The 11,184-nt window shown below is 48.8% G+C and overlaps 1 protein-coding gene across 2 annotated transcripts in view; it reads right to left on the reverse strand.

The window, feature by feature from the left end:
- The window catches only part of PHLPP1 (PH domain and leucine rich repeat protein phosphatase 1), a 190,022-nt gene extending 179,332 nt beyond the window's left edge, over window positions 1–10,690 (reverse strand). For both annotated transcript variants that reach the window (XM_040353600.1, XM_040353599.1), the window contains exon 1: window positions 9,592–10,690. In XM_040353600.1, the coding sequence (XP_040209534.1) occupies window positions 9,592–10,495 (904 nt within the window). In that variant the 5' untranslated portion in view covers window positions 10,496–10,690. The remainder of the gene's footprint in view (window positions 1–9,591) is intronic.
- Window positions 10,691–11,184: the final 494 nt, after the last annotated feature.

Here is an 11,184-nt window from a genome sequence, read left to right on the forward strand (position 1 = left end):
CATTGACAATGTTAAAGAATCCCATTATGTTCAATGGGCCCATTCACAACCAAGTGCTGTGGTCCGAGGCTAAAATAAGTATGAGCTTGTTTAGGGGCTTAAATTGGCTTTTTTTTTTAACCCCATACACTTTAGAGTACAACGTTTACAGGCACTTACCAGGCATCCCCATTTAGGGGGTCGATCACACAATCCCTGCATTTAATGTGCAGTTCTGCATATGTATTTGCAGGTTTGTAAGGGTGCTTGTGGGCTTTTTTGGGGAATGTCACCATTTTTATTAGGCAGGACATTAATTCCCCTCCAATGTATGTGCATTCCACTGAGATTACATATGACTGTGTATGCTGTTGTACTTTTTCTAATCACACTGCAGCGCAATGGTGTGAAAAAGGCTCATTGGAATACATTGCTTTCAACTGTAAAGGCGTTATTCACCATCTCGACTGTGGCTGGTCTGAATGAGTCCCAAAACTGTAGGGCCAAAAACAGGCTATTCTGCTCCCGTACTACAAGTCACATGTAAAAGTCACATGTAGCTTATCCATGCATTTGCAAATGTGTGCAACCAATCCTCTGTTTTTAACATACAGTTAGACAGTTGAAGGTGGCTTGCTGTTTGGGTGGTAAGTTTGAGCTTGGTTATTACGCATTTATTACTTTACTACTGTTTGCATCAAATCGCATCTCATTCAAAGTCCCAAATTTCTTTTCTTGCATGTTAAAATGTTAAGTGAAATTCTCTCTGAAAACACCTGTCTACACTTACACCTAGTGTGGATGGGGTCCAAGTCACAAGTCAGCTGAAACCCAACAACTGCTTGCTTACCCACCCATTTGCTCTCTACACCCATCGGATGGGGAAAGGTGCATGGGGTCAGGCAGTAGACTATTAGTATGTCGCAGATGTCCAGGAAATCCAGTCACACCCCTTTCACACTGGGGCTACGTTAGCGCTAACTCGTCACTCGTAGCTGCTTTTGGGCCGGTAGCGGGGCAATTTTAACCCCAAAGAAGGGGTTAAAAACTCCCGTGTTGTGGCACTTTCGAAGCGCTGCCCATTCATTCCAATTTGCAAGGAGTTTTGGGAGTGCAAAATACATCGCTCCCAAACCGCCCCAAAAGTGTTGATTGCAGTACTTTTCAGAAGATCCAGCAAGCGCACCGCCCCAGTGTGAAAAGTCACACTTGAAAGAATGGAAGGCGGTATTCAGGCGCTTAGCAAAGGCTATTTCCAGCGCTAAAGTGCCTAAAAACCACCCCAGTGTGAAAGGGGTCTGAAGCTTGGGATCCACTATACAAGCTCCTTTAAAAGCTGATCCCCAGGTTTTAGGTAAAGTACAACTAACTTTACTTTGGATAGAGTGGAGAGGGATTAGAACACCTGTACATTTGTATTGTCATCTGTGCCCCCTGTTAGGGCAGATAGAGGGTGAATCGCCCGGTTTACCATTATTACTGAAAGTTAAAAAGAAATCCCAAATTTTGGGCTGCCCCCTGAAAAGTAGAGGGGAAATCTTCCAATGGGGACACTAGTTCTGGTGACCTTGGGGCCCCAAGGAATTCCCTTAATTTGCAGAAATTTCCTCTCACTTCCTGTTTGGCTATGGGGAAAAAAGTGAAGGGAAATCTCTGCAATGGGACACAGATGTTAAAAAGTTAACTGACAGGGGTTAAAACCCTACCTTACTCTATCCAAAATGGAAACAAGTTTTACCTATAGTTCTACTTTAACTAAAAGGCTCAATTGCACACTGAAGCTGATAAACTGTAGTTTATTGGCGTTCTGGCTTTTTTTTTTTTTAAAAGCCCATAAACTGCACTTTACATTAGCCTATGTGTCCATGCACACATGAAAGTTTTTTTAGTGTTAATTGGAGTTAAAAGTGGAGTTTATGGGCTTTTTTACTGAACGCCAGAAATTTGCGTTCAAAGTGCAATTTTTCGGCGGGAAAACGCTAAAAACGCAAATCGCCGGTAAACGCTCAAAAATGCTAAAAAACGCAGCTCGCCAGCATTTAGCGTTTTTTTATCCATTTGAAAAAAAAAAAAAAAGCTAAAAAACGCTACACTGAAAAACGCTGGCGCCAACACCCATCAAGATTTCATTGCTGTTTGTGTCCTCAACGGTGAACAGGCCAAATGGATGGGGTGAATCTCATCACTGAACATGAAAGAAGTTCCTACATTTTTAGTTGCCACCAGAACAGGAATAGAGGAGAAATCTTTAGATGACGTTACTACCGGTATGTCTAGAGACAACCAGAAACGCCCCTCAATTTGGAGGGATTTCCTGGCACTTGTTTTGGCCATAAGAGCGGAAGTAAAGGGAAAACTCCCCATAGAGACACAGATGGCAAAAAAAAGAAACTGACAGGGATTATATTCCTCCCTTATTCTATCCAAAAAAAAAAAAAAAAACATGCCTTCAGTTCCACTATAGGGATTTGCGTAAACATGTCATGCAGGAACGTCTACCCAACACTGCAATCATGTGCATAGTACAGCCCTGCCTAAAAGTGGCCGAACACCATACAACCTGTTAGTACAATGTTCCTTAAAGCGGAACTTCACCCAGAAGGGGAAGTTCCACTTTTTCTCACCCCTCCCCTCTATTTTGTATTTTTTTTGGGGGGGGGGGGGGGGCAGCAGGTGCCGGATTTTGACATGTACCCACACCCGGTCAAATCGTTGCAGCTATCCAAGCGGAAGTTTTCTAAACCTCCCCCCCCCACACACACACACACACTTTTTACACCACCAGACTCTTGGGACACGTCACAGGTCCCAGGAAACTGTAGGATCATTTACATGATCATGCTCAGTGCAAAGCTGCAAGGATACAAATATCGCCTGCCCACAGTCAAGATGTCGGCACCTAGACCCAAAGGCCAGCAAAGAGCCAGGTCAGGGGAGGACATTGCTGGATCCTTAAAAACACACAAGTGTGTGTTTTTTTTTTTTTTTATTATTTGTTTTTTTAACCACCTCAATACAGGGCACTTTCACCCCCTTCCTGCCCAAGCCATTTTTCAGCGCTGTTACAATTTGAATGACAATTGCGCGGCCAGGCAACACTTTAACCAAATGAAATTTTAATAATTTTTTTTCCCCACAAATAGAGCTTTCTTTTGGTGGTATTTGATCACCTCTGCGTTTGTTTTTTAGCTATAAACAAAAGAATAGCGACAATTTTGAAAAAAGAGCAAATATTTTTTACTATAATAAATATCCCCCAAAAATTAAAAAAAACAACTTTTTTTTCCACAGTTTTGGCGGATGCGTTTTCTACTACATATTTTTGGTAAAAAAAAAAAAAAAATTACGCAATAAGCGTATATTGATTGGTTTGCGCAAAAGTTATAGTGGCTACAAAATAGAGCATTTTTTTTTATTTTTTTTATCGTGACTGCGATATTGCGGCGGACACAGCGGACAGTTTTGACCCCCTAGTGGCTCGGCAAGGCGAGGACGTCATATGACGTCCTTCCAGAACTAGAGGATTATCGTGCGGCCGTCAATTGATGGTGGCCGGTAGTAAAGTGGTTAAAGATAGCAGCTACCGTATTTGTAGCTTCTGGCTTTTACATTTTGGTTTACAGGGTGAAGAATCTCTTTAAAGTGGAACTTAAGTAAAAAAAAATTAAGTCCTGCTAGACCACTTCTGGCTGGTCCCTTTTGCAGGTATTGCTATGTGTAACATTAAAGATAGTGTGCCAGATTCACAAAAGAGATACGGCGTATCTCCTGATACTCTCAGAGATACAATGGCGTATCTATGCGGCTGATTCATAGAATCAGTTCCACATAGATAGCCCTAAGATCCGACAGGTGTAATTGACTTACACCGTCAGATCTTAGGATGCAATACTTCGGCTGCCGCTGGGTGGAGTTAGCGTCGTTTTCCAGCGTCGGGTATGCAAATTAGCTTTTACGGCGATCCACAAAGGTACGCGCGTTCGTTACGTCGTCGCTAGTCTGTTTTTCCCGTCGCAAAGTTAGGCCTGCTTTTTCATGGCTTAACTTTAGACAAGCCATGTTAAAGTATGGCCGTCGTTCCCGCGTCGAATTTCAATTTTTTTTTTTTTTTTTCGCAAGACGTCCGGGAATACGAAAATACTTTACGCACGTCGCCATTCAAAACATTACATCAGGCGACGTCATTTCGCGCAAAGCACGGCGGGAAATTTAAAAATGGAGCATGCGCAGTACGTTCGGCGTGGGAACGCGCCTAATTTAAATGGTCCCCGCCCCATTTAAATTAGGCGGGCTTGCGCCGGACGTCTTTACGTTACTCCGCCGCAAGTTTACACTCAAGTGCTTTGTGAATCAAGCACTTACGAGGAAAACTTGCGGCGGTGTAACGTAAAGACGATACGCCGCCGCGGATGTACATGAATCTGGCCCAGTATGTCTACAGTTTAAAATCCAGTTATACACTGCGCTGCAGCACATGCTCAGTTGCTCTCCATTTTTAGGCACTGCCGAATTTGTAGAGGCCGATCTGCTGACATCCTTAAAGCGGATGTCCCGCGGCAGTTTCACCCCCCCCCCCCCCCATTCTATTACATTCAGCACTACATTACCATACTCACTACCAAGATGTTTTTAAACCGCCACTGTCCGTTTTATGAGCAAGCATTACTTAGATAATCTGCTGTCTGTCGTTTCCATTTTGCTTGTGGGCATTGTGAAGCCCACAAGCACCTATTTCCGGGAAGCAGTGAATGCAAATGACCCACCATTCGCCGCTCGATCCCGCCCAGTGTCAACGGCGAGCCGGGCCGTAAACTTCATGGTTGCCATGACAACGGTTGATTTGCCTGGGCTTCGAGCCGCACTGAGTCATGGGATGCATGACACTTTGCTCCTAGAAAACAGTGCGGCGCAGGAGAACGCCTACTCCAGCAGGAGTGAGACGCTGGAAGTAGCCCTTTAGATGTAATAAGGTATTGTGATGGGGAATTTTTTTTTGGAGCGACAATGTATTATGTACGCATTATACTGATTCATATAAGCTACACTTGTCAATTTGCATGGAACTCCCCTTTAAGGGAAAATTAAACCCTTCTATCTGTTACAGCCACGGAATCTGCTTCTGTTTGATCTGCAACTGCCATGGTGCTGCACATGTGATCAGATATGACACCAGCCATTTGATGGCTTGACAGTTTGGTTGAGGACACAAGCAAATGTGACCGTTGGCATTCCTGGAATATACCGTATTTATCAGCATATACCGCGCACTTTTTTGCCCTTAAAATCAGGGCAAAATCGCGGGTGCGCGATATACGCCGATACCTGCGCCGTGTTTGAACCACTGCGCCGACATAGAACGAGCGCAGTACACTCGGGTATACTCAGGCAGGCTCGGCTCCTCTTGCGGTCGCATCCAGTATGTCCTTTACGCAAGAGGAGCCGAGTATACCCGAGTGTACTGCGCTCGGTATATGTCGGCGGAGTGGTTCAAACACAGCGCGGGGGATCGGCTGAAGAACACAGCGGGGAGGACACCACGATGGCCACAGAAGAACGCTGGACCGGACAAGGCCGCCGATGGACGCCGGGCAAGACACCGACGAGGGACATCCAAACTGTATTTCTTTTTTTCCAGGAATTTTTCTTCTAGGTTAGGGGTGCGGCTATACGCCGGGGCGCGTTATAGGAAGATAAATACGGTAACTTTTTTAAATGTTAAATCGATTGACTTACTTTCACTTTACGGTTAAGGGGGCTCCGGGCTTCAGAAAAACGACAGCCTCCAGCAAGAAGAACCCAGAGCAATTTACAGCACACAATTTTGGTAGCATAATAATTCATGTGGAACGTATGTTCCTTGCTAAAGAACATTTTTTTTTTTTTATTAGGTTTTTATGGGAAAAGTTTTGCTTTAAGCTTGGTATACGCAGTTTTTTTTTCTCTCCACGAATAAAAACGGACAGATCCCCGCATCAACACAGATGTGCAATACAGGGATCTCACCTGATGAGTAATTGTATTTTGACAGAACACCACCCCCAGCCAATGGTTTTCCTGCAAGAGTATTTGACAAGCCAGTAGAACAGACAGCGAGAGGTACACATGTACCAAAAGTCACTTGTCAGTCGATGTGTGTACCGGGGCTTTAGAGCTACCAACTCCTATGTAATACAAAGGCTCTGCCTGGTTTGATACAAATGGAATAGATTGTTTAGGTGTGCCATAACACTAGAGTTTTGGGAAAGCTAATAAAAAATAAAATTGTATAGCCCATTAGGCTTTAAATCTACCAACTATGAAAGTAACAGCCCGATTTGCTGCTATCTAAATGATTTGTACAGATCCCAGCATATTATTTAGGTTTGAATCCCAACCACGACACTACCTGCCTGGAGTTTGTATGTTCTCCCTGTGCCTGCATGGGTTTCCCTCCAGGTACTGCGGTTTCCTCCCACACTCCAAAGACTTGCTGGTAGGTTAACTGGCCCTAGTAGGTTTACTGTGTGCATGAGAAAACAGTGAATGTGATTCACACAGGAATCTCACCACATTCCTGTGCACATCACATGCAATGTCTGCAGTGTGATTTCATCCATACATTGACACAAAAATGGTGCAGAACCCTTTTTTCTTCAAAACCTGAATCGCATCACATGGGTGTTCTAGCAATCGAACTGTGTTTGCCGTTTCACAGCTTTCAGTTTGTTTGGCTGAATTTGCATTGCACAGACATTGCATGCGAGCTGCACAGCAATTTGGTACGAATCACATGCAATGTCTGATCACACAAGTGGGAACCCAGCCTGAATGCGAGTTAGGGACCTTAGATTGTAAGCTCCTTGAGGGCAAGGACTGATGTGAGCCCTGGTTCACACTTATGCAATGTGGGAAATGCAGAGAATCCTGTGCCACAGCGTCCATGCGATCTGCTGCAAGTGTCAATGTTACCTTAAAGTAGAACTACAGGCAAAACTTTTCCCCCCATTTTGGATAGAGCAAGGGAGGCTGTAAGATTTATTATCGCCATCTGTGTCCCATTGTGGAAATTTCCCTTCACTTCCTGTCCCATAGCCAAACCGGAAGTGAAAGAAAATCCCTGCAAAATTAAGGGAATTTCAATTGGAAGATTTTTCCCTCTTACTTTTCTAGGGACAACTCAAAATGTAGGTTTTTCTTTTACTTTCACGGATAATGGTAAACAGGAAAAATAAAGAAGGTGAATCACCCCAACAGGGGCACAGAAGCAATACAAACTGAAAGGTGTTCCAATCCCTCTCAACTATATCCATAACAAAAAAATAAAAAATAAAATGTTTTGCCTTAGTTATACTTTAATCGCTTAAGGACCGCTGCACAACCTTTTACGTCGACAGAATTGCACGGCTGGGAAAATAGGCGTACAGGTACGTCCCCTTTAATTTGACGCCGGAGGCACGCTCACGACACTTTCGCAAGCTCCGTGACCGTGCCCGCGGGACCCATGGACTCGATGTCTGCCAGTGCTCCGCAATCGGGTCATAGAGCTGAAGAACGGGGAGATGTCAGTGTAAACACAACATCTCCTCGTTCTTCCTAGTGACCTGTCACTGATCGTCTGTTCCCTGTCATCGGGAACAGCGATCAGTGACGTGTCACTCGTAGCCACACCCACTAACAGTTTGAATCACTCCCTAAGACACACTTAACCCCTTCAGCACCCCCTACAGGTTAACCCCTTCACTGCCAGTGTCATTTTTACAGTAATCAGTGCATTTTATAGCACTGTCGCTGTAAAAATGACAATGGTCCCAAAATGGCGTCAAAAGTGGTTAATAACACCCCGAAAAAGATCACAAAACACAGTGCGATTGCCAGAATCTCATTGCATGGGTGTGAACACCCAATACGATGCAATTCCGGTGCAAGGGAGAAAAAATGTTCCTGCACCATTTTGGTGCAGATGCGATTTCAGACATACAAAACGTATGGCTAAAATCACATTGCACAGACATGGCATGTGATGTGCACAGGAATGCGGTGCGAATCACATGCTGTGTCTACATGGTACAAATGTGAACCCAGGCTGAATGTACATATATATGTGTAAACTGACAGCACTATACAAGTACCTGTAATATATCGTTTTGGTAGAGACAAATGGGCTATGCACAGCTCCCACAGGGGGGGGGGGTGTATGTAGGCGGCTACACACAGCTCCCACGGGGGGGGCATGCATGTAGGCGGCTACGCAGAGCTCCCACGGGGGGGGCATGCATGTAGGCGGCTACGCACAGCTCCCACGGGGGGGGGCATGCATGTAGGCGGCTACGCACAGCTCCCACGGGGGGGGGCATGTATGTAGGCGGCTACGCACAGCTCCCACGGGGGGGGCATGCATGTAGGCGGCTACGCAGAGCTCCCACGGGGGGGGCATGCATGTAGGCGGCTACGCACAGCTCCCACGGGGGGGGGCATGTATGTAGGCGGCTACGCACAGCTCCCATGGGGGGGGGGGGGGCATGTATGTAGGCGGCTACGCACAGCTCCCACGGGGGGGGGCATGTATGTAGGCGGCTACGCACAGCTCCCACTGGGGGGGGGGGCATGTATGTAGGCGGCTACGCACAGCTCCCACGGGGGGGGCATGTATGTAGGCGGCTACGCACAGCTCCCACTGGGGGGGGGGGGCATGTATGTAGGCGGCTACGCACAGCTCCCACGGGGGGGGGGGCATGTATGTAGGCGGCTACGCACAGCTCCCACGGGGGGGGGGCATGTATGTAGGCGGCTACGCACAGCTCCCACTGGGGGGGGGGGCATGTATGTAGGCGGCTACGCACAGCTCCCACGGGGGGGGGCATGTATGTAGGCGGCTACGCACAGCTCCCACGGGGGGGGGCATGTATGTAGGCGGCTACGCACAGCTCCCACGGGGGGGGGCATGTATGTAGGCGGCTACGCACAGCTCCCACGGGGGGGGGGCATGTATGTAGGCGGCTACGCACAGCTCCCACGGGGGGGGGGCATGTATGTAGGCGGCTACGCACAGCTCCCACGGGGGGGGGCATGTATGTAGGCGGCTACGCACAGCTCCCACGGGGGGGGCATGTATGTAGGCGGCTACGCACAGCTCCCACGGGGGCATGTATGTAGAAGGCTACGCACAGCTCCCACGGGGGGGCATGTAAGTAAAAGGCTACGCACAGCTCCCACGAGGGGGCATGTATGTAAAAGGCTACGCACAGCTCCCACAGGGGGCATATATGTAAAAGGCTACGCACAGCTCCCACAGGGGGCATATATGTAAAAGGCTACGCACAGCTCCCACAGGGGGCAATGTATGTAGAAGGCTATGCACAGATCCCACAGGAGGCAATGTATGTAGAAGGCTATGCAAAGATCCCATAGGGTCATGTATGTAGAAGGCTATGCACAGATCCCACAGGAGGCATGTATGTAGAAGGCTATGCACAGATCCCTAAGGGTCATGTATGTAGAAGGCTATGCACAGATCCCATAGGGTCATGTATGTAGAAGGCTATGCAAAGATCCCATAGGGTCATGTATGTAGAAGGCTATGCACAGCACCAGCAGTGGGATGGTGTGTATAGCGGACACTGACAGCTGTCATACCTGCATAGAAGCGGATGAGGCAGCCGATCTCGGGCTCCATGCCCTCCTCCTGTACCCGGCACAGATCCCTGAAGCCCAGTTGGAAGAGGTAATCGTTCTGGACATGTAGCGGCCGTTCATGTGGCTCCAGCCTCCGGCTGCTCTCCCCGTGTAGCTGTACATAGAGGGATCCGGGGGACTGGACATCGTGTAGTAGAGGCCGGGCGGGGACAGTGACAGCCCGGGCAGGCGGTGGTGTTGGCGGTTCGGCGTTCAGTTCCTCCACAGAGGAGGACGATGATGTAGATGAGGAGGAGGCGGCCCCGCAGTGGAATAGCTCCAGTCCCTGGCACACGGCGGGGCTCCTGCTGTCAGTAGGCTCCTCTTGGTTTCCATGCTCCCAGGATGTCTTCTGTGGGGTGCTGAGCCAGGCTCCGCAGTCATGGACGGGCTCTGCTTGGCCCAGTACTCGGAGTACACCGGACGAGCCTCCTCCAGGTCTGAGCAGGCGGGCGGCTACTTGTGCGGCGGTGGTGTCCAGAGTACAGAGTAATGGTCTGAGGCTGGGAGACGAGTGTCTGTGATAGATATGGACACAACCTCTCCTCAGCTCTCCCCTCACCCATTCCTTCTCCTGTCTGGGTAGAGGAACCCACTGCTTGGACTTCAGCAGGCTCTTCCTATCCAGGCTGCGGCTGCCAGGCCCTACAGTACCACAAGCCGGGCTGTGAGGGGACGAGGCGGACACATTCCTCTTCAGCCGCCTCCTCCTCCTCAGCAGGAGCACCGAGTTGTCCGCCGCCCGGGTGTGTGTCAGGTGGGTGTTCTCAGTGTCCGCCGGGCGCCTCTCCTCCCCTGGCGGGGTCCCGGCTGCCTGCTCTATGGTCGATGACGCGGGAACACGCGAAGCTTCCAGAGACATCATTGCTGAATCCCAGCACAGCCCCGAACATTCTACCGAGCCCCGGCTCTGCCCTGCGCCATCATGGAGATGATGTTGATGATCTAGCGCTCCCCTCCTAAATTGCTCCAGATAGGCAGCCCCGCCACTCCATACGAGAGGGGTGTGCCCGTCCAGCCAGCCTCATACATATCAACCACACACTGGAGGGCTCGCCGCTCATGCCCACGTCACGTGAGGAGCTGTGCATTCCGGGAAATGTAGTTCGCCGTGGTGGGGGCGCTCCCTCGTGATGATTGGTCGCATAGCAAGGCATGAGTTTTCACCATAGACTCCTGTACAGGTGTGCATCACCTTTCCTGAAAGGGAACGCAGAGCTCCTCAGTGCTTTCGTTACAATGTAAACAGGACGCCTTGACGTAACGCACGTTTTCGTTTGTGTCACTTGAATGGTAATTACTGAAAGCCCTGTCCTAGTCATGTGTCTGTTCTATGGAAAGGGAGGACAGGGGAGTTCTGAGGGACAGGCACCACCCACTGGACTCACTACCCCAAAAATATACAGGAAGGCACACAGCGCTTGTGTGTATTGGGACGCCTGCCTTACACACATGAACTTTAACCACTTGGGGCCAGGGGCGGACTGACAACTCATGGGGCCCCCGGGCAATAGAAGAATATGCCCCCCCCCCCCCCCAGGCAATAGGAGATTA

This window comes from Rana temporaria, chromosome 5 (assembly GCF_905171775.1).
Source record: "Rana temporaria chromosome 5, aRanTem1.1, whole genome shotgun sequence".
Classification (NCBI taxonomy): Eukaryota; Metazoa; Chordata; class Amphibia; order Anura; family Ranidae; genus Rana; species Rana temporaria.